This window comes from Cyphomyrmex costatus, unplaced genomic scaffold, assembly GCF_001594065.2.
Source record: "Cyphomyrmex costatus isolate MS0001 unplaced genomic scaffold, Ccosl1.0 scaffold123, whole genome shotgun sequence".
In the NCBI taxonomy this organism is placed as follows: Eukaryota; Metazoa; Arthropoda; class Insecta; order Hymenoptera; family Formicidae; genus Cyphomyrmex; species Cyphomyrmex costatus.
Window position 1 is genome coordinate 741424 of NW_017275207.1, and position 25244 is coordinate 766667.

Genomic DNA, 25244 nt, shown 5'->3' on the forward strand with positions numbered 1-25244 from the left:
AGAAGCCCGGTTCCCTGTTTCCGACGGCGAGAAACGACGACGACGGCTAAGGCGCGCGTTCCTCTTCACCATCTTAGCCTCGCAACACGAGAGTGTGGAGGAAATCGGCGGAAGGAAAGCCGCGAGCAAACCCTTCTGGTTGCTACGCAGTGTCCTTTTCCTCCTTCCCTCGCTCCCCGCCACCGTAAACTCGGTTAATATCTGCTTATCCTGTCTTACCATCCGCCTCCTTCGACCGTTTCGCTTCCTACGCGGCTTCCTCCTACTCTATTCGTCGTGTTAGTTTCCGCGAAGTATCGTGAACTTGCCAACGTCATCGTCGCTACGGAATATCTGCGAAGGTGCGCGCTCTGCCTTCGAAGATATGCAGATACTTGGCTATTCGCATGTATTTGCAGTAAGCAACCATGAATACGTTCTAGAAACGAGATTTCTTTATGAAAGAGAAAGATAAATAACATTAAATAAATAAAAAATCTATAAATCTTATGTAAATATTGATATTTCTGTGCATAAAATCACGTCTTGAAATATAAAATTTTCATTACATATATTAATTATAATTATATAATCGCAAATACATTGAAAGAAACAATATTTCTTTAAAAATATAAAAGGGAATAAATAATTTTTATATAAAGAACTTACAAAATCTTATATTAATCAATACTGACATTTCTCTGTACAAAATCTTATTTCAAAATTTAAGATATAAAGTTCTTGTTATTTATATATATGAATCTGCAACCATGAATACATTCTAAAAACAATATTTCACTATAAATATATAGCTATATTTAGAAGAGAAGAAATAGAGGAAAATTAATAAAAAATAACTTTTTAATAAAAATAGAATTTACGGATCTTATACCAGTTAATATTGAAATTTCTCAAAAATATTTGGAAATTCCTATTTATTGTAAAAAGTTGCGTCTTGAAGTATTAAATTTTTCTTTTGCTGTTATCAATTTGTAGAAAGATCTTATTAAATATGTTGCAATAAAAAAATTCTTGTGTAACTATGTCACTTTTTTGTATGTCTTTTTTTTCATGTAGATAAAGTTTTATATTAGTCTTTTAATACCAGAATGTACTCTAACATCCTCCCTCTGATAATGAGGGGGTTAATAATTATCTGCTTTTGTAAAAAATATACTTTCCCTGTTAGCAAAACGGGGAAACTCGGAATGAGGCGCTTAACGGCGATCCCGCCTCTCTCGGTTTAGCAATTAGCGGCTGTTTAAGTGCACGTGCGCTCTTGCGGTCGGTTAATCTCCGCCATTCCATGCGGGGACTTCGTTTCGTTCCAATTAGAAAGGAAAATCTCAGTAACAATCTCTCGGTTGGTCGGTCATTACTTATTTATGAAAGGGAACGCGCACGTGTTCAATTTTGCTCTGATATTTCCACGTGCTTTCGCAATAGTTTTTACACATTTCAACAGGTGTAGCAGTTTATACAAATATATACGTTGACTGTTCCTAAATGACCGAATAATATTTTAAAAGTACATTCTTCGACGACTTTATGATTGATATCTTTCTAAGAAATATACCTTTCTAAGCCAAGTCGTTGTTGGAAACAATTTTTGAAACCACTTATTATCAATTGTGACAAAATAAACATATTTATTATTTAATGTATTTATTATTTCTATTATTTATTAATTATTATTTTTAATGTAAATATCTTATATTTAAAATTTTGAAATCTAATTTCTAATAAAAATTTCAGATGACGTTTCAAATATATTTTACATATACAAGTATGTATATATAAAAAATCTATTATATATTTTCAATATTATAATATTAAGCATATGCACATTTACAATATAAAACAATCTAGTTCGTATAATTTGTGAATATATCGCAAAATACTACGTAATTTTTAGAATATTTCTCTCTTGGGATGTTTCAAATTTTTTTTCGATAAATTTAGCATTCGCAATTGGCGCTTTCACGCAATACACCCTGAGCGGTGCGACGTCCTTGGCAACTCATCGATATAATTATTAAACGCAACGTTTTCTCTCGGGGGGGCTGACCGGCGAGGGAAGTACGGCGAGGAAAGCCGACGACGGGTTCGGTGGAGTCCCACACCACACCCGGTGTATCCTCCGGTAATGAACGCAGCCACCTTGAACTGGCAAACGGATGAGCGGCTAGGCATAGGGAGTCTGTAAGAGCGAATCTGAGAGAGAAAGAGAGGACAGCCCCCGAAGAGTAACGGGGGACATTGTAGGTTAGGACGTGGGGGAGAGTAGTGACGGTGGCTACTAAAAGGGGTTGTGTCCTCTATGTGATGAAAGCACCCTTCCGTGTCCCGTTGAGGCTCTCTTCGCGCCGCCGCCACCACCGCCGCCACCACCGCCGCCACCACCGCGCCGCTGCGCCGCCGCCTCCCCTTTGGTTCCTTTTCCTATGGATAGAGAGAGAAAGAAAGCGCCCTTGTCCTCCCCCCCCCACCCTCTCTCTCTTTCTCTCTCTCACTCGCCGTTTGCGCAACGTCGTCCCCCTGGCCCTCGTATGCACCCACACAACCGTATATTCGTCGTGTCGATACGTGTCTACCAGTTTCCACATATTTCTGCCTCTTCCTCCCTCTCCTTCTCTATCACTGTGTGGCCCATGTGTGTGTGCGTGATAAGCCCAGCAGCAGCAGCAGCAGCAGCCATTGACGCCTCGGTGATCTGACGCGATTATACGTCGCGCGCTTCTCTCGTCGTATTCTCTCTTTTCTCTCTCCTTTTTTCTGGCTCTCCTCGCTTTTTGTCCCTCACGAGCTTCACGCCTTTTTCGCGGTTTTTCCAGCCGCCGCCGTCGTCGTCGCTGTCACCGCCGCAGCTGCCGTGATTAGGCTGAATCGCGCGTAAACGGTGGCGGCTTTAGAGAGCTGCGCCCGAAGACAAAAATGGAAAACGCTACGAGGCGCGCCGACGGTATTTGCATCGGGCTGTGGACTACGAACAGAGACTAGATTAAGATAACACCCCCATCGCTCCGGCTTCAATCCCTGAAAAGAATAAAAAAGTTTGTCATCTCGTCGTTCTTTGTGTTGACGTATTATAAATACGAATATATTCCGACCGTATTCATAATCAAGATTCCGGACGCGCTCGAAACCTTCATTCGACGACTACAAAAACTATTTTAGTAATTAAGCCTCCAAATTTGCTTGAATTATTTTTAAACATAATTAATTTCGTTTGATCAAAGAAACGGTTTAAAAACAAGATCGTGTAATGCAATTTCTCATATCTAAACTCTTCTTAAATTCCGGACTGTAAGCGTCAAATTTAAAATCAAATTGTAAGATTTTACATTTATAAAGTATTGATATTTAATTTCTTATTTTTTAATATTTTAATTCCTAATATTTATATAATGAAGATGCCTGCTCACCCATATTTAAAATATTTCACGATTAAGATCAAATTAGTCGTTACGGCACACACGGCCGCAATAAAAGCGATGGAAAACATCGAGATCCCCAGAATCAGTCTCCATTTAAACTTCCCGAAGTCCTCGTGATGTACGAGAATGTATAAGGTAACCGGGATCAGTGTGGCCAATGTGGATATACATATACCGCCGACCAAACCGGTGAACAGATCGAGCTTCGGAATCGCTGCTGCCAGAATACCTGCAGAATACAAAGATCACACTTTATCTCGGAAAATTTCCGTTCGCAGAGTAATAACGACGCGCGTATCGATTAGCGTAATTAGAGCAAATTAAAGCGAGTAACACAGTTAATAACATTGTAGTAACTCCGGAGTGATTCCGGTCAAACGAAACTTCGACAAAATTGAGCATCTACATCAAATTCCGCGAAAGTGGATTCCTGAACTTTAGTAATATCTAGGTCCAAAGCGGATCGTAATCGGACAAATTGATCGATCCTACAAAGTTGGTCGCTTCGCGATAAAGAGAGGGAGGGAGATTCAATCCATCGCGGTCCATCGAGCTTGGCCGAGTTTACCTTGTAAGCTAACGAGAGAGTAAAACAATGCGCAAAAGAGGTTTAAGAAGAAATTATCATTTACACGTAATGATGGTGATGCCGAAACGAATGATCAGATCCCAGAGGAACGGTGTTCCTTTGCAGGTGCCGTCTTCAATGGCCGGTATGGCGTAGCCGTACTTCAGAATTCCAATAGGCATGAAACACTGCAACCCATATGTGAAGTATATTGCCAGCGCTTGCATTATCAGAGCCGCTAATGTTGGTCTAAATGATCAATGAAACGGTAAGATATGTATTAATACTTATACTTTAGAAATATTTTTTTAAATCATGGATTTTGTAATTGCATACATTAACAAACACCTTTTTCTATAAAAATATTTATCTATAATCTTTTTTCGCAAATTTTTAATTCTCGATATTTAAATCTACTACTTTTCTATAATATCTTTAAAGCTTAACGATAATTAAATTTGAGGTAAAATTAGTTAATTTTTTAATTAAATATATTTCAAGGGAAAAAATAAACAAATGCAATTTTATCGTTTATTATTATTTATATATTGTTATATTTAATGTAGAAAATAAATTTGTAATATTAAATTTATTAAAAATACAAATGGTTTCTGTTATTTACCATACATTTATAATAATATATTAAAATTTGAAATTTTTGAGCGTGTTTTTGATAAAAACACCCTTTCAATTTCAATAAATTCTGTATTACAAATTAATTTTTCTTACATAATACAAAACATAGTAATAAATAACACCATAAATCTGTTTGTATTCATTTCTCTCAAATAAATTTGCAAATTTGTCCTTCAAATTCATAATTTATGAATTTGTGTAAATCTCCTATCTCTTTTTAAAAACAGTCATTCAGTCAGATAGGTTAATATATCTGTTATATGAGGTAAAAGTTGCATATCTATTAGCATCATAGTCTTTATAGTTAATGGAATCACACTTGTTATATTACCCGTCGAGCGTCTCATGATTACGAATAAAATTGCCAAGCGCAGCGGGTCCCCACTTCAAATAACCAATAGATCCAACGAAAATGTGTATTATAACCAAAAATGCCATGCCCCAGTTCAATATTCCACAAAGTTTAACATAATTCCAAGGTTTTTTCATACTATGTTCTATCGCCAATATCTGAAGATATTTCAATTTGAAATGTCACTATGAAATGCATGTTACTAGTTGGGAAAGTTACTTTAAGTTACTTATAAGTTATTTTTTATTGTATAATAAAAATTGAGTTCAATAAGTTCGACTATTTCATTTGTTTATATTATATTTTATCACTTTCTCCAATTTTATATTTTTGTTCTCAATTTTTATAATAAATAAGCAACATAAATAAAAAACAACTTAGATATCTTCCCAACCTAAATGAAAACTTACGAACAATTCTATAAAAAGCATTAAAATTAACTATTTATAAAAGATTGAAATTAAAATTTGATTGATTGAAGACTCACCACTCCCGGCGAACACATACTGAAGAAAACTACGCCGATAAACTTCGGATATAAGTCTATGTTCGGCCCAATTGTGGTCCACTCGTCGCCAATTCCATCTTTCAAAGCGTATACGACTCCGATAAGTCCAGCGGCTAAGAGTAAAATGTTCCCGACAATAGAAATCGGTGCGATGTCCGCCAAATTTTTTGCCATGTTCATTACAAAAAGAAGTGGAAATATCATGAGCGCGTAGTAGCTTTGACCGATGACTTTTTCGCTATCTACACATTCTTGGATTATGCCAGAAATGAATACAACGTAAACTGAACCAATCCCAATGTAGCATGCTAACATAGTGATATCGACGATGAGTCTACAAACGAATGAAAGTTCAAACCGCCCTGTTTTTTATGTTTAAATAAATTTATACCCGTTTTTATCAATGCAATTTAATTTTAATGTCGGTTTAACTAACTTCATCATTTTCTTTTTAGTCTTTTTTTACTATGTTTTTAGAACTAGTAAAAAGTGAAGAGTAAGTTGAATCGAGATTAAAATTATTTTACATTGATATAGAAATGAGCATTATTATTATTTCTTGGTATATATTTAGTAATTATTTATTCGTAGTAAAATATCATAAAATACCACGTATTTGCATTATACTTAATTATATTTATGATTGTCGCATTTTAATGTCAAGTATTGCTTTGATATTGTAAAATGCGTTTTATCATATTCTATTCTCTTTTCGTGGAGTAAAATCTTACTTCAAAAGAGTTAAAATATTACTATTAATACTAGCATTAAAAAAAGAGTGAAAAATTTGCACTCTTGAATAAAAATGACAGATTCTCACTCTCTTTGGAATAAAATCCAAAAGAAAGAAATCTCACTTTTTTTGGAGTGAATGTTACTCCAAAAAGAAGTGAAAATTTGTCAGAATGCAAATTTTTCATCTTTTTTTTAAATATAATAATGGTATTTTAACTCTTTTGAATTTCACTCCAAGAAATTTACAGAGTAAAAAAGTATCCAACGTGAAATAACGCGATTACTGAAATTACGAACGTTGCAGCGCGCGGAGAGAGCCACGGTCTTCGCACATCCGTAGTTAAAGTGGCGACTACCACCTCGTCATATACCAAGATGGGTTTTCTCAGACGAACGCACATCATATGGTGAATTCTAACGAGCAACTGAAGGGATCCGGTTATCAGCAATCCCATAAATGCCGTACCGACAATCCCGAAGAAGAGCCCGACACAGGCGAATGCGTTCGGCATAGCAAAAAGACCCGTTCCGGCTGCGCTTTTTATCAAGTTTGCGAGAGATCCAAAGTCTCTGCAAAAAAAGAAAAGAGTTATGCAATAATTGTAATAATAAAGATGCTTTGAAAAACAGAATTAAAATATACAATATATGTAAATCAATATATTTGAATAATTAAAAAAAAATTGTTTTTATATGATTATACATATTGATGATTCTTTTCTATTTAAGTTCTTCCTAAATTTTAATTATGGTTTTAAAATAATTAATTCTTCTATCCTCATAATTTTTTAAATTGAATTGCACAATCAAATAATTATCTACTTATTATTTTTTAATATATTTAAAAGAATATTATGAAGGTTAATCTTGTACTTTTCTTTTAATCTTGTACTTGGCAAACAAATTAAATCCAGCATTCAATATGCTAATAAGTATTAGCACGTTAAAATTAGCAAATTAAATAAATAGTTTGAAAAAAATAAACATACGACACTGGTCTATAAGTAACACGATTCAAGTGAGGATTGTAAGCTTCTTCTTGAGTTGTAGATTTGCTCGGTTGTCCTTCAGCTTCTTGTTCATTCCTAAATTATAGGAACATCATAATAAAAGCAATTTAAATATTTGTGATACAGTTATGAATAATATCAATAAACGTTTTAATTATTCTGAAAACTTTCTATATATAGTTATTGAATCTTACACGTTTTAGAAATTTTACAATTATTTACGAATTTGTGATTATACTCTATATTTTTTCATTACAATCATGTATTTTTATTATATATAATGATATACTTTTATTACAAATTATATCTATTTGCATGGCAGACAGTATAATATTTTTTTTGTATTTCTTCAAATTTTCTGATCATATTAATAGATAAAGTGAAAACTTAATATCATTGTGAATACATATACCAATAATGTGATTTAAATCAATAAAGTTTATATGTTTAAAACGTTATAAAATCTGGTTTATCAATTTTATAAATCGCATCAACAGATATATAGAGTTGTGCGTCAACAGAGTTGCACTTTAGAAATAACTTCGAAGATCTACTTACATTTTGACTTGTCAGTCCGCGCAGAAATAAGCCGTTTGAATTATGGAAATACAATCGTTTTCAATACGAATCCGCTTGATATTATTGTGCGTCAGTCTGTCGCAATCGCTGACGCCCGAGGAAAAGATCTCCCTCTCTCGTCGCGATCTTCCACGGCACGTCGACTCGTGACAGCCGTCGGCTCTCACGGCTGATTACAGCCGATTAGCCGACATTAGCATGGATTTCTCGCGCAACTAATTTTCACGGGGAGAACGCGCGAGCCAGGAATGGATGTGCCCGGCCGCGGTCGGCGCCGGTATTGTGATCCTCTCGCTCGGCTGGACCGAGCTGACCGACTTAGCGCGCGCGAACGCGAGAGCTCAGTTACGGAGCTTCCCCGTGAGGGATTTAACGCCCCGCGGATCCTCACGGATTGGATAAAGGGGATCATGGACGACGTCCGTCGCTTGTGGGCTTTAACCATGAATCCTCGCGGTTAAGGCCAACGACAAACCGCTTTCTTCTCCTCGCCCCTCGGAGACGAAACTTTCTTGTGTCAGCAACGTTCCGACAGATCCTCCCTTCAGATATTTCTTTCGTCGATGTCTTTGGGTCGATCTCGTTCTAGGGATGTATATAGAACAGAATCCGTCGGGCGTATTAACGCGCAGATTGCTCGTGAAAAGCTAATGCGCGAGATGTAACTCACTTACAATTTTTTTATGTGTGTATTTTATTTTATGTCTTGCTTCTTGTAACGTAAGACATGTGTACGTTGTGTTACAAAAATTATAATTTTATTGATTTCATATTGAATTTATGTTGAAATGTCTAATAAATCTGACAATGATTATTTATAAAAGATTATTTTAAAAAATACTGTCTAATAACGTACCTTGATTGCAAAATAAAATTTTTTCTTATTACATTCCTTATCTCTTACACTTTTATTTATTGAAAGAGCTTTCTTGCCCAAAAAATATCTTGGTATTCTTCACAATGAAGTAAACGTCGGAATAATTCTTATAAATTATGTCAATGTTCGTCTCCTAAAGATATATTATATTTCATTTGTATACATATTTGACATACTAGAGATCTAATACAAAGAAGTTAAAAATTATCTCGTCTTATTTAAAATTTAAATCCTAGCAAAACTGCATTAGATCGAAACCGTTTCGAATTAAAAAAAAAAAAAAAAAAGCGGTCCTAAGGAGGTTAATGGATCTCCGTCGCGTTTACGACGTAGGTATCGACTGGGGTGCAGCGGAGGGACGTTGCCAAGGTAAAAAACGTGAAAAGGGACGATAATATCGGGGACGTCCCGTGGTTCTCGACTGTGACTAAATCCGCGGTGCCCATGCAGTGTTTACACTCGAGATGATGCCTCCTAATGCTAATACGTCGCTCGGGCGCGATACGCGACGTAGCCCCCGGGTCTTCTGGTTTCTTAATGCTCAATCGCAATCCAATGAAAAGTGTATGAATGGCAAGCGATTATCAAGTCGAGCGGGCGCCCTCAATGTGTCCGTCGAGGCGTCCGCGGTAACCCCGCTGCGTTAACCGATGTCGAAGTCGAGCCAAATGGTACGAATCGCCCTCTTCTGTCTCCCTCTCACGAACCCTCCCTTCCTCCCTTCCTCATCCCGGTTCTTCTCCTTTTTTGCTTCTCTTCGCTCGATGGACCGGTTGGCGACCCCGTAAACTCCCGTAGAACAAATTTGGAAACGCGGCACAGCACGTGGCTGAGTATCGTTGGGCGCATTCGTTGTTATTAATCGAGTCAAAGGGTAACTGCTGTGCGGTAATTAGCCGCAGTAATGTATGTACAATAAACAGCAGTTAATATACAATAAATTGAGATTAATAGCGAAAGAAGATCGATGGAGACAATGCTTCGCGCGTCGATATCTTTCAAACTTTGTAATATTTGACGCAAGTTAAGTAGAGCAATGGAGACCATTGTAATAATAAATGCGACAATGCATTATTTCCCAATGATAAAATCAGTCTATTCAAAGTATAACAATATGATACTTTGTAGTTATTGTGTGGAACAAAGTATGGAAATCGCGTCGAGAATGGTTATATTTCGTTAATTATAATTATTCGATTATAATTTCTGTTCGATAGTGGAACGTTGCCGAAGGGGGAGAGGGGAATTTCTCCCTTGTATTGGTAATTATAGCCGCCGATGGTTTTCCATGAAATATCGATAATCGAGTGTACTACTAACGAGTGCAATTTCCAATGTGGTAAAAGAGGTATCGGCAGAGGAGGAGGCAACAATTGGACAGATCTAACATGTCTGACGCGCGCTTTTTCCGCATCGTTGCCAGCGGCGAACGCGATGCGCAAAAGCCTTTTTGCCGAAAATGCGACGTTATTTATCGGGGAAACGTTCGATTCGATTCGGACCAAACGGCGTACAGAACAAACGGCGGGGCGGAACAGTTTCATGCGGCGGGACGGCTCGCGGGCTCGTTGAGCGTTCGAAAAATCATTCGAGGATCTTGCTGCTGACGTTTTTGCGTTTCATTCAGCCCGCGGGGACGACGTGTGTGCGCATTGGCCACGAAGAGAAGAGTAACCTGGACGCTACTACCGGCCGCTGCAGGCTTGCAGCCGCCGATGGCGTTCCACCGACCGATTTTGTTTGCCGACACGCTCGCTCACCCCTCTCGCCGTGCCATGCCGCGTACTGAAGGATCGTTTTTCGGAGTCACTGATTCGCGTCATATTCCTAGTTCGAGAACCGAGAGCTCGGCCACCTGCCGCGGGGAGTACCTCGAGATTCTGCACGTGCCACAATGAGATATGCACCCGATCGAAAGTGCACCGTTGATTAATGCTGATATTCTCTGAAATGTTTGAATCGAAGCTATTATTGATTAGGCATATAGATGCGACGTCAGTCTTCTTGAATGAAAAGCTCGAGCAAACGAAGAATTGCGATTTATATTATGAAACAAGCATTTCTCTTGGATTTTTCCGTTAATGAGGTCATTGCTCGAAAATAGTTTGAGACGAAAGGAAAAAAGGGGGATTTGCTTTATTAAACATCATTGACTGATTCATTTATACTTAACGAACGCACTAGGAAATAAATGAGGGAAACACGTCGAATAAATAATTTTTCGTAAATAATTTCATTTTTATGGTAAAGGGTACAATAGCAAAATTTACCAGATGTTTTTATGAAAACGTTTTGTTGTTGATTTAATAAAAGTCATGAATAGTTATCAAATGTACATTCCGATGATTTTAATAAAAGCTGATTTTTTTTAACTGTAATAAAACTGTATGTAAGAAAACTAACATAGTTATAAATTACAAACATAAAATTAACTTAAATTAAAAATTGATTTTTAGAAACATTATTTAAATTAATTTAAAATAATTATAATTATTATAATGTATAACTAATTTTACTACAAATGGTTAAAATTAAAAATAAATTGTAATATAAAACATAAATTTAATAGTTTACTTGCAAATAAAGTTTACATAAAATAATACAGAATAATTTTTTTTTTTAAATTATTTATAACAATAATATAAGTAAATTACAATTTTGCATAATGTAAAAAACATGTTATAATTCTTAAATTTTAATTGAAGTATTATTAAAAGATTTTTGTCATTTAATTTTGCTTGTAAATATTCATAATTAGAAAAAACGTTTTTTTTCTATTTAAAGTAACAAAGTCACATGATAGTCACGAAAACCAATTGTCTAATAATATTTAATATTAAAAATTGTATTGAAAAAGAAATATTAGTGCCTAAAGAGGAGGAAAAATAACTTTTAATATTAGATAAAAATTAAAAGTTAATACGTTTAAAATAATTATGAGTCGAAGTTGAAAGTTAACGCTTATTTGAAAATAACTAAATATATTAACTTTTTAACTTTATCATTTAACTTCAAACTTTTTAATTAGATATATTATCTAACTCTGATCTTTTTTTGTAACGCGCATCCTATATATAATATAAATTTATCATAAAAATGAAATTATTTACGAAAAGTTATTCATTCGACGTGTCTATCTCATTTACTTCCCAACGTGTTCGTTGCTATAAATCAATCAGTCGATGTTTAATAAAGCAGATCCCCCTTTTTTCCTTTCGTTTGAAACTAGTTTCGAGCAAGCTCGTTAGTTCTCGAGTACGGTCACTCGGGATATAAAGAAAATAGGTGTCGCCGAGACGAACGCGAAACAAGATTGGTGCAACGTCTAACACGTGCAAGAGAGTTGTATAGATCGCGTCAGATGTACCGGCCGATTCTTCTGTCGAACACGGGCCGTTTTAGAGTTGGACCGATCGGGGACACCCATCGGGCTCATATTCCGGAATAATTTAATGACTGCACACTCCGACTCCCGGAGCATTGCTCCGGCGTTGCCTGTCGCCGCGGGCCGATGCTGGGTTAAACGCTTCACAATTAAACGCGAAATCACGGGGCATCGATGAGCGTTGGAATAACTACCGGGAAAGCTCTAGCAACGATTTCATCATCAAACTCTTTAATGTGTTTAAAAATGTGCCGCTAAGACACGAGTGACATGCCGATTGCACCGTCATTAAATATATAAATACTCCCGACTTTTTTGCGTAATAGAGTCCTATCGTAAACAATGACGCTTTGGTACTTCATGTATAAAATTTTGGAAATGTATTTAGAAAAAAAAAGAGAAAAAAAAGAAAGAAGAAACATCAAAATATGCAGACGAAAGCAAAGTAAAAAAATTATATAATTGTTATTTCTTTTAAATAAATCTATACTTAAATATGCCAAAAAGAGATTACTGCAATTTAATTTGAGAGAAGTACCGAATAAAAATATGCGCGACATAACGCGGAAATTATATGATTTGTCTTATTGGAATAGATACGACGGCGAAAATATTTGTAGAAAATTATATAAAATATAAAATATAGCCTACACTTTCTGTTCTCTCGATACGAATTCCCGAACTGAACACCTCCAGCAGAATGTTACTCGCGTTTTCGTTTCCGTTACACAGACCCGAGCATTTTTTCACGTAAACAGTGTTGGGTGAACGCGCGGAGCGTTTTCGCGCGATGACGCGCGTTTTTCAGGCGCGCGATGCGCGTTTTAGGAGTACACGGGATTTTAAACTGCGATGTGCATGCGTGTGTAGAGAAACGAAAAAAAAAAAAAAAAATCGGGAAACGCGCAAAGGGAAGGGGGCAAGCGGGGGCCCGTCAGGCGGCGTTGGAACCACAAGAGTGTGAAAATGTTTTGCAATTTCGAAATCAGGCGTGCCTGCTGGTTTGCGCCAAAGCGCGTTACCGGAAACCGCCAACCGGCGGGCTGCGGACAGCACCGGCATCCGCCGCAAAAGCGGATTGCGGTTCCGCCGGGTAACACGCATTAAAAACGCCCGACGCACACGCGCGAGCTTGAATGCGATGCGATCCTCTCTCTTCTTTCTCTCTCTCTCTCTCTCTCTCTCTCTCTTCATCTCGCAACAGAATAAATCTATCCGTTGTTCTGCCTCTTTTTCTCTCATTCTCTCCCATCTCTTTTTCAGACTGTTCTACACACCGGTCCGGTCGTCCGCGTTCGCGCACGATCTGCTGGAAAAAAAAACAATACGGATTAACGCTCCCGCGTAATCGCGTTGTGGAAAACGCTCGGTTTCGCGTTAAAGTTGGCATTCCCGATCGCACGTCACGCTGCATGCGAAAGTGCGTGTTAGGGCGCGAGTAATATTATAATCGCGTGTTTCGAATTTGAGCGAACGCGAAGTGGCATGTATCAAAACGCTTCGATTTCACTTCCGCATTACTAGATAATGACGAAATTTCGACTGTTATCTTATGCGAGATCTACGATAGAAGTCGTAGCGATCATAGGATCTTAAAAGTCGTAGAAAATTAACCAATTACAGTCGAATATGAAAAGAATAATCGATTATAATTGGTCAGTTTTCTACGATTTAAGACTCCACAAGGACTTCTATTGTAGACTCCGATTAGACATCGTAAAATTATCAAATATTCTTCTATCGAAATTATGAATAGATTTTGTGTGTCGTAATATAATAATATCTATGTATAATGTTATGCACGATACTAAATGTATAATTTAATACATATTGGCATTAATAATGAAGAAAAACACGGCGATAACCCGCAAACCTTCTGGTATAATTTAATATATCCTCATCAAACAAAAAGTTACAGGTAACTTTACACTCAATAATATAACTGTAATATCATGTATTATGTAGTTATATTATTGAGTAAAAAATTACAACTAACAGATACATTACATGTAATTTTGCTAGATAGAAGTTCAGATTCTTACTTAAGCATTTTCCAGGTATTATATTATTTTTGTTTAACATTCAGTAAACAACAAGGACAAAATAATATCAGAAATAGCATTTGAGTAAAAATCTGAAGTTCATAATTCGGTATAATTGTCCACACGATATGCATAATTAGTCACATAAAGAGAGACCCATATTTAGTAAATGTAGGCCAACATTAAATAAGATAATTAATGAGAAATAAAAATTAATAATTGTAGCAATCACAGAAACTGCCATAATTATTTCTTGTGCAGTTTTTACACAATGAAAAAAACAAAATGACAAAAAAGAAATGGAAAATGGAAACTGTTACGTTTATCTTATATTGCAAAATTATATTACAAAAAATACGTTATTATACGAATTGTCTATGATTTGGCCAACATAATAAATCAACGTTCGTTTAATTTGTCTAAAAAGACTGCTTTTATAGTGAGTGTTATTCAATATTCAACGTTGACAATTCGTGATTCTGATTAGCCATATGAAATTTGTACTCATGACGGGGCTCGTAGTGGAACATTGATCAATTGACACATGTATATTGGCTATGTCAGTCTTTACGGTAAGATTGATGTTAATGCCTGATTTACGCTAGATGTCTCTGTTTCAATTCAACATTCAACTGAATATCTTTCTTTACGTTGCTCCATGTGTATTTTACTTTGAAAGGAGGCGTCGATTTACAGAGTTGCGGTAATGAACGGCAGGCAAAAGCGTTTCATTTAGGTAACATTCTGAGACAAGGGTCGGTGATAAGAATAGTCGGATGGGGCTCTTCCTAGGCATACATGTACGCAAAAATACTCGCGAAACGAGCCGTAACGAAGGTCTCGAAAGAGTTGTCGGCGAGTTCAAAGTATCATCCCTTTACGCGAGATCTTCGTCAAAGGGACGATGCGCGTGTCTGCTCCCCCGTTTGCGATTTTCACTCGGCTGCGCGTTCCCGCCGTCTCGTACATATTTTCGTATATAGTTTCCACCCTTCAAGACCAGTTAATAATATATACATTTACAGAGTCTTTTTACGGGTCCCTATCTATTATGAGACTCCAACTACGATACAGGGAGTGAAGGCTACAGAAATTAAGGCGGATACTTACAATACTTTTCGTCGTGTGTAGAATTCATTTAGGGTTGAAAAAGAAGCAATAAATAATTAAACCATAACTAAAATTAATTAATAAAAATAGCGTAATTTCTTCATTCTCTCTTTTCCTTAAAAAACTGAAAAAAAATAACACTGTTCAACAAAACATGACTATTTTCTTGAACGTAATGATGACGGAGATAATTATTTCCCGGATTTTTAGAATACAATTCTGAATATGAACCTAAATATGATTCTATTTACAAATTTGTTTTATTTTATTACAATTTTCAGAAATTTGCAATTAAAATTGCAATGTATATATATATATATATATAAAACAGCTACATGTTAGATCGTTCTTGTGCAACTTTTGATTGAATAATCTGATTTAAAAATTTATTTGAATTTCTATTTATTATTCTATTAAAAAACTTATAATAATATTAAATTAATTTTATTTTTATGTATCGTAAATTATATCGTAAATCTATGTTCTTGTATTGCATTAGATAACTAAAAATATGCAATAAAATGAAAAATTTACGACTAATAAAAAAATACAATTTTTTATTGTATAAATGTCGTTCTATGATAGCATTGCTAAAAAGCGTACAAGTGACATTAATTAAATATAACATCTCTGTCATTCAAAATGTTTGTAATCTCTTTAGGCTTTAGATAATAATTCTTCACATGAACCGCGTTTCTTTCGCGTTCTTCAAACGACAGAATTAAGTTTAGAAAGATATCACGAGAGAAATCGCAAAGTAGAACAAAAAAAAAAGAAAAAAAGAAAACAGAAGAAAAGGAAGCGATATAGTCCGCCACCAAGACGGGGTGCCTCGCGCGTGTTTCCATGATGGCACGACGGGGGGGTTACACGGTCCACGACGGGGATGCCGTTTCTGGAACCTATAATTTGAAATCTTCTCAGGAAAGGTTGCTCAGGCCCGTTGAACTACGCGCATTGCACTGGGGGCCCGCGAGAGGAAAGAGAAAGAGAGATTGGGAAGGGAGGGAGAAAGACGAGAAGGAACTATAACCAAGGCATCCCTCCCGCGTGGCCGCAAAGCGCCTCCCTTCATATTCTCGCGCGACAATGCAGCAAACTCCCGAGAAATTCACCCTGCAATCACCGGCGAAGTCAAACGTTCTCAGGAAGCGACAATGGCGGAGGGCGTTGTCGACGCGCTAGCACGACAATGAGGTCATTACAAAACGCGGGGCACCGCGATTTCTCGCAAGGTAGCGCCAACCAATATACGCTCCTCGCAGGGGAGTGAGCATACTTAACGCGTTTCATAGATTGCTCCACTTTGCTTTCGTCATTTCGGAGACGCTTAACACACGCATTCTGCAATTTTATGTGCAACGTTATGAATTAGAGAAATTTAAAAGCAAATGAGATAAAATACAGAAGAGCGAAACCATGCTATTGAAGTGTATTATACCTATACCATGAACAAAGTACACAAATTATTTTAATGTCAGTAAAAATACGAAATATCTATTATATATTTTTAATTCTAATATAATAGATTTAAATTAAATTAAATTTAACTTACAACACATTAAATATTAAATAAACAAAGAAATAATTACATTTTTTTGAAAATACAAATTATAATACTTGTATCATTACACGTTCAAAGATGCATTCGCATTTTTCAGTTTCAACCATTGCTTAATTTGTGCCATTTCATTTTACTTTTTAGAATTATAATTACAACTAATTGTAAGATTAACGAAAAGCAATAAAATCAATCATAAGAAATAGGCTTCTTCTTTTCTCTCAGAAAATGTAAATGAATCTTTTGTGTTTATTCACGAAAAAAATGTGACGTTAAGGGGTTAATGTGCAAGAAGGCGGTTGTGTAACGGCGTTTAATAAATTTTACCGGGTTGGGGCTATTTATTTTCGGTGGATGCCAGCGTAAATCGATCGCGGCAACAAATCCGCGCAGCGACGATAGTCATGTAGTAAAGCTCGTTATCGCATTATCTCGAACACCGTTGGTCCTATGGGGGACGAAAAGGGAGGAGGGGGTCAGATCTATTCTATGAGGAACTCGCGTTTCACGCGGGGGTCCCGCCATCCGATCGGCTCCATTATGCCATGAGGAGCGTATCGCTTCGTGTATCTATGTGCTCCACTCTGCACGGACGGCGCCGATAACATTGACGTTGCGATAATTTTGTAATATCGTCCGGTGTGCATACGTATTTATACATGTATATAAATGTGTGTGTATATATACACTTGTGTGTGTGTATATATATATGTACGCGAGACACGAGCATGCTGTGGATTGAACCTTATCAAATTTTCGAAATCGCGGTGAACCCGAAAAAATACGATAATAGGCAGAGAGCATTTTACCTTGTAATTACAACCATGTACAATGCAACGATTACATTATCTCGGTTATAATTATAAGATATCAATTATATAAAATACTTTAATTATAGGTACGCAAAAGATATAATAATACAAAGAATCAGGCAAAATTTTGCAATCTTTTTTTGTAATATTTGTGTATAAATAATTTTCAAAGTCTACGAGTAAATTCCTATTCAAATATTTTTTTGATAAAACCTTTATACATAGATTTTTTTTATTTGTATAATTTATTATGTACTTATTTCAAAGAAATTATAATTTAACCTCTTCCTTTTTACCCTCCAAAAAAAGAATACAAGAAACTTTAATCAAGATGAATTGTGAATTCGATACTTTTTGTACATGTAACTCTAATTAAATAGCACTTATTTTGAAATATAATTACTATTGATTAAGTCCCAGAAAAACTTTACACGTCTTTTTATTTAAATTCTTATAAATATTTTAATTAAAATTTCTAATTAAAAGGGGTAGACAAAATTATGTACTTTGTATTACTTGAATACTTCTAAAAAAAAGCAGAGCTTGTTTACTTTTTTTACTTTTACTTTCAATTTTTATACCTTTTTTCCAGACATTCCATTCTATCGCTGACTAGGGTTTCAACATAATTCTTTTTAACCCTAAATATCATATATACAATATTCTAATTAAAAAATTTTAATTAGGGTCCAAGTTATACGAATTTCAAAACGAGAAGCGCGTACAGATATCTCGTAAAACTTAATCGGTTGAGCCTACTATTATATAAATTATCATTTTTTATAGCTCGATATTAAATGTAATAAATACCTGGTATTCTATATTCTACACGCACACGATTCGTCGTTATATCGATATGTAGCGATGAAATACATAGCATCGTGATCAAATAGCAACTCTGGGCGAGTATTCATTCAGATTAAAAGGTACAGCGAAGAGGAAAAGTGACCGTGCCCAAAACGACGGACACGCATACATGCTCGCTGCGCGACGCGATTCATTCGGTGGCGACAATCCGATAAGGCAGCTTTTAAAGTCCTTCAAAAAGCAATACATCGCGCCGCTGTCGACGCGATGAAGGGCGAGACAGAGGAGAGTGCTCTCAATAAATGTTCTGCCAGATCCTACCCGCACGTGACTCCGTTATCCAACGATCTTAAATACTTGGCTCGCGCGTGTCGATCATCCTGATCATCGCACGTTAGTTCTCATAAATAATCCTGCCTGAAATTCATATCTTACGTTACGATCCTCGCGGTACGATGAAACATATCCGGTATTTTCTTTAAACTATCATTTTTTTTCATAAACAATTTGATACACCAAAACAAAATATCATATAATTAAATTTTATAACCAACTTTTTAATTAAAATTTTTTAATTTAAAACTTAATTACCAGAACACATTAACGCAATATGGACGAGTGTGGAATAAAAACAAACCAGTTGGCGCAAATTTAAAAACGTATTAACGCATACGGGAGCGTACGTGATTTGCCCTTTGTACCCGATCACAATATTTTTTGGACCATGCGATATGACAAAATGAGAAAAGTCGTTGAAAATAGCCTGGCGTAAAACTGCGGTGAGTACAACGACAGTTTCCAAGATCTCTGGGGAGCACAACGCCGTGTTACAGACAGGCTACGCGAACGCCGGCGTTATGGGGTTGTCAAAGCACCGACAGGATGACATCTCTATTATCACGTACCGACCATAAAGCAGGACTGGCACGAGATAGGGGAAACGAGAGAGAGAGAGAGAGAGAGAGAGAGAGAGAGAGAGAGAGAGAGAGAGAGAAAGAGAGAGAGATTATATGAGAGTGACGGAGAATTGAGCGAGAAGAAGCGAGAGATTCCACGCGGAAACGCGTGCCACCGAGATAACGGATCTCCCCGATGATAATCCTCCTTGGTGTCGCGTAGGACCACATATGGCCGAACCCCATGACTGTTAAACAGATCTCCGCGTTCGCAGTTAAGAACGCGTTCCGCACGTTATACGAATTTGTCATCGGACTAATGTCAATCTGTTCGTCTATCAAGTAAAAAGATTACCATTTTTCTGCTTTTCTGAATGAATAAATCAGTTGTAACTATAAACATAAATTATTACACATATATTAACACAAGCACAAATCTGATTTGAAGATTTTTTTAATATACATTTTATATACAGTTTAATATTTTGAAGATGAATCAATTACAAAAGAAAAATTTCTTCTCTGTCAACGAATTTTTTTTCTTCAAATATGACACTGTTATCTCTTTTATTAGCTCTTATTCTTGAAGCTACGTTTTAATGAATTGACACACTGCGTTAAAGTGACGTATTCATGGGAGATCACAGTGAAATAGAATAGGATCAGACCAAACACATTCGTTTGGGTTCTCGAGTGGTTTGAATAGCAGTCACTCGAGAGGGGCCGAATGAGAGAGAAGCTTGAAAGCTCACCGCCGTGGCTTCCGGTCAGCCAGCACATAATTTCGTTACTTTGTACAAAATTGGATTAAGGGGTTCGTTAAGGGCGCATTAGAGCACGTCAACGTGTTGCACGATGACCCTGAACCGAATTACATTGTATCGCTCGGTGAAATTTCAATAGACGACCACCAGCAACCCTGCTGCGTATTCCGGAGATTTGCTACAAAATTTCTCTGCGTTTCCCTACTTTTCTATAACCGTTTTCCTTAGATTCGCCATCGCGTATCCGTCTATAACTGCTTTTGTCGTAACAATTGTATTTATTCTGAACGAAATGTTATTACAACATAAACCTGTTAATTAATTAATTAATTAAGATTTTGTTTTTCTATTTAAAAAGATATTAATATGATATTTTAAAACCAAAATAATGATTATTATAAAAAAATACTAAAATATGTATATGACATTAAGACGTTTTCACATCACGGTAAAATGAACAAGAACATCCTTGAATAAAATAGTACAAAATGAATGTGTGTATAATTAATTTTATATTTTACTTAATATTATATTAATAAATAAATTTAACTTTCTTTCTATATACAATATATATAAATATATATGTGTATATGTACAAATATAATATTACCTTTTACAATATTATTATTCAATACAGAAAAGTAGATGTATGTATGTTTACGTAATTACATTTTATCAAATATAATTATGTTTAATTCCACTATATTAACATTAACATATTGTCATCAAATCTTAAATTAAAAATCTTAGATTATTGTTCGAATAATCTTTCGACGAAAACAATCATTCCATCGATACACCGAATTCCGGTTTTAAATGCTTACCTTTCCGATTCCGATCGTCGCGTCACAATACCGCAGTACGTGGTCGTCGTCAATGAGGAAAGAGCCACGTTGAGAGAGAATGCGTATATACCGGTTACAGTAACCAGTTGTGCAGCTTCCACACGCGGAAAGAAGCGCCGATAGCCATAGTTCATCGCACATAGTTCGTCCAAGTCGCGTCGCTCCACGCCGACGGGATCGTCGCTGCGGGATACACACACTGGAGATGCTAGATATAAATGCCTGGCCGCGGGTAAGGCCAGGGTAAGGCCTCTTAATTATAAAGCTCGCCGACGATAATTGTCGTGTAGTTGAACTAACATTGTGACGGCATGTTTTCCCGCCACGCCTACCTTGCTGTTAGCCACAGCAGGCGAGCTCCTGTTTCTTGTCCCTGTTTGCGCCCGTGGGACTCTGGGCTTCTCCTTCTCCTCTCTCTTCTTTTTCTCCTTATACCTTGTACCGAGACTCTGCACGAATATCACGAGATAATCTTTCTATTTAATTCCGAGATTCACGTGGGAATGCAGATTGTAGGCCGAGATAGCTGCGGAAATGAGTCAAAAGCAATTCAATAAAATGAGAAATTAGTAAACTGTACAACTTTTGGGATGTCCTTTCGTTTTTGAAATTATCCTTTATTTTAAATGATTTTGTTTTGGAATAAATTTAAAATTTATTTTCTCTTTGAAGGATCATTCATTACAATTAATTTTCAGTCGCAAGGAAAACGGTCACGCATTAGTTTACCATCTTTTGATTCAATACCGAATAATTCTAAAGTTATCTGCTTTCTTTCAGCACAAATAAAATGAGAGAAGGAAAGAGAAAAACGGCGCTTTTCCCTTGCCATAAGAAACTCGATAGCCAAAATATTGAATTTCTGCTGAAAAGAAAGAGGATGGACATCGTCGTTTCCCTCGAAAATGGCAAAGTGAAAAGTCGAACAACAGAGAGTGGCTCTCGCGCCACCTTTTCTTCCTTTCCCTTCGCATTTCTTACAAACACAGCCCTCATATCCTGATCTCGCGTTCCCTGTCGCGAGAGCAAGACTTCTCCCTTCGAAGTGCACGAGAAATCCCGCGGTGACGACCGATTCTAATCGATCTTTTGATTCCTCACCGTTTTAACTCTGCCCCGCGGGTATCCCTTAACGAAGACGTCGTTAACGCCCTTTTTCCCAGCCGCTTTAGCATTTTTTATGGCAAATCCCGCGCCTTTTTTTCCATCATCGTTTTCGTCGCCGTGCTGGTGGGAATTCCGACAATTTCAAGCACGCGAGAAATGTTCTGATTGCATTCACGAAAAGCATTTAATATTTCGATAATTTGTATTTATATATCTCTCGGTAATTTTGCACATAAAAATTTAGGACTAATTTAGGAGCAATTAAGAGAAAAAAACGGAACATCTCTAAAAGTTTTAAAAAGAATAAAAACATCATACTACATGTAAAAAAGTGTATTGCAAATTTTATTGTAGTTTAATTGTATTAATATATGTAAAAATATTATACATATAAGTACAATTATATACAATTGTATTTTCTCCCAAGGGATATATTTTAAACGAAAATTTACAATACACTACTTCACATGCTTACAATAAACTTGAAGATAAAAGATTTTTATACACGTTATCTATAATTATTCTGAAAAGCAAAAAACTTTGATTATATTTATACAAAATGTACACAATAAGTTCTGAAAGTAGGAAAAATTCAGTAAATTTGATAAGACGGATCGAATTTTGATAATATATAATTCTAAACGTCGGTCACCTTTTACAGATGTTTTTACAGATGTGCAATATGCGCGAAATCATTGGTGTGTTGAAAGTGCAATATTCGATTTCCGAAACGGGATGTCGCCGGCGACGATGGCTTTCGCCATCACCGACGAGGCTGCAAGTAATTTCAAGTGATTTCAATTTCAATTTAACCCCCTCAAGCCGATTTTGCCGGTTCTCCATTACTCTATTTCGAGGATCGCCCGACAGAGGCGTAATTATCCGATATTGTTGACGGCAACGAAAGCTCTATTACGAATTCTCCCGCGCATGACTAATTCCACCCACGTTCCGCGAAGTCCGTGGGTTTAATAATCATTCGTATGGTTTCTCTGTGTGCGGCACGAAGTGTACCTATTTTCGGCGTTATTGCAATTATTCGCGCGCGGAATGATTCACGATAATAAATCATATTTATTCCTTAAAAACAATTTGTATAATTTTAATCTTTGTTCTATGTAATATAAGTATATAATAAACATCATAATATTTGTTAATTTTTCAGAAATTGTGAATGTTACAAAAACAGCATGAGTACATATTGTTTGTTCTCATCGCTATTACGTCTTAATCACGTAACTCAAGATGGCTCAAACAACCGGCGATACCACGCGAACACATTTTCTCGAAATTTATTCAAGATCCTTGACAAATGCAGAGCGCAAAAAATTGCGTTTGTCGAGGGTGGAAAGATTCACGGGGGCGAATGTGCCCTCCCCCCCCTTCCCACACCGCACCGGTAAAGCCCCGAAAGAAGGTTGCTGGAGGGATGCGGGGGAAATTCCGGAGATGGAGGTGGAGGATTCTCGGGTAAATTTTCGGCGACGGCACAAGTTGGGTGGAGGCGACGAGGGACTTAAAGGGGGAAAGGAGGTATGAGGAACGACAATAACTTCTCGGCTCGGCGTACAATTTGATTTTATGCAACGCTTGGCACGCCTCTTAACGCGAGATATCCTTATAACGTTTAACTAGATTGTTATGATTGTTGTCCCCGGCACCGTTTCTCTTCTCTCTCTCTCTCTCTCTCTCTTGCTCACCGACTCATCGAGATTTGCCCCGGTATACACACAAACGCCGAGTAGTACGTACAAGTGCACAGACAACTGGCAGAGGAAAACTCGCAAACGTATCCTCAACACTCAGCCTCCTTTCAGAGGAGCGTGCACATGCTACGCGCAAATCTGCGTTTTGTTTCTATCTCGCGAGGAATACTGCCGCATTGCAGCTGTTGATGAAGTAATGAAAGCCTTAGGATAATGTGCCGAAAATTAACGTAATCCCTGATTACCCGTGAAGACTTATCGTATGTAAGGGTGGAAGAGACAAATATACCTTTTTATATCACAAACATCTTTTTAAAAATATGAAACACATTGAATAATGATCATTGATATACTTTATGCAGTTTTTCAATTTTCAATCAATTGATCTCATAAGATAAATGTCTCAAAATCTAGTATATTTGAAATGTGAATTCATAATATTATATGCGTTACTGTTAATTTAATCTTTCACTGAACGCTACATAACTTCCTTTCTAAGTCCCTATTTCTGCATCTAACTTAGTATAACTTCGATTCAATGTAACTCTTGGTAAATGGTACTTTGGATACAAGTCTCTCCAGTCTCTCGAGTCAGCTCCATATCTTCGAAGTTCAAAGAGAGAATAGGGACAAGCGTGCAGTGCGGTACACCCGCGAGGTATCGTTACCGAAAATTCGCTCCGCCTGCGAGGTCGGGAGATCCGAATTTCAGGTCGGAGATCTTCGACCTCCGACTTACCCGAGACTTAATCCGCGAGTTCGTTCGCTCGTTCCCGCGCGTTTCGACGTGCTCCGCACTTTCCGTTCGAGACGGAACGGGTACGTGGGAAGGCGGAACGGCGAATCCAGAGGCAACGTATGATATTCATATTCTCGGCGGAGTCTGCCCCCGGGGGAGGGGGGAGGGTGGGTGAGAGGGAGGAGAGGGGGAGGCAGCTGGCGAAGGACGAAGACACAGGGGAGAGTGTAGGGAGAGGGCAAGGTGGCAGAGGTTGGCTGCTGGTAGTGGTTGGCAGAGCGTCGAAGGCAGTGGTGCAGACCAGTGGCACGATGGAGGCAACCCTGGTATTCTAACCCTATAACCAAGGGGGTCGGCACTGCCGCTGGAGCTGCTGTTGCTGTTGCTGCTGCTGCTGCTGTCGCCGCTGATACTGATGTTCGTGCTGGTGCCGGCAATACTGCTGGTGCTATGGTGCACAGCCGAAGAATGGTGATAACACGAAAGCGACGGCGACGTGTATAGGAGCGTATAAGGAGCCAGAGGAGGGCGCGAGAGGATGCTGGTAGCGGGGGAGGGGGGGAGGGAGGGAGGCAGATACCACTCTGGATATTTCTTATCCCAGCGCACGTAACCCTCTAACAAGCTAGCAAAGTTTACCAATAAATTGTATGATGGCGAGCGTCGGCGATGGGGAGGATGGAAGCCACCGGAATATCGTACCGCCGTGTTGGGCGGTAATGGTAGTTGGTGGTGGTGATGTTGGCTCGCTTTTATACTCCACCCCCATTTCTTTACCTCCTTTACCAT

At 37.3% G+C, this 25244-nt stretch overlaps 1 protein-coding gene across 1 annotated transcript; it reads right to left on the reverse strand.

The window, feature by feature from the left end:
* Positions 1 to 2593: 2593 nt before the first annotated feature.
* LOC108780574 (proton-coupled amino acid transporter-like protein CG1139) lies at positions 2594 to 25244 on the reverse strand. The gene is made up of 11 exons (XM_018548332.1): positions 25036 to 25244; positions 24792 to 24903; positions 21204 to 21379; positions 20883 to 21086; positions 7205 to 7300; positions 6513 to 6785; positions 5460 to 5814; positions 4952 to 5130; positions 4049 to 4233; positions 3405 to 3645; positions 2594 to 3015 (listed from the first exon to the last, which is right to left on the reverse strand). The coding sequence occupies exons 1-11, from the start codon at positions 25242 to 25244 to the stop codon at positions 3009 to 3011; spliced, it is 2037 nt and encodes a 678-aa protein (XP_018403834.1). The 3' UTR covers positions 2594 to 3008.

Coding starts and splice junctions, on each gene's coding strand:
- LOC108780574 (XM_018548332.1), bottom strand. CDS start 25,244: ATGGTAAAGGAGGTAAAGAAATGGGGGTGGAGTATAAAAGCGAGCCAA. Junction 6,786..7,204: donor GTTACTTATAGACCAGTGTC/GTATGTTTATTT, acceptor CTTTTTTTGCAG/AGACTTTGGATCTCTCGCAA. Junction 4,234..4,951: donor AATCATGAGACGCTCGACGG/GTAATATAACAA, acceptor TTGATCATTTAG/ACCAACATTAGCGGCTCTGA.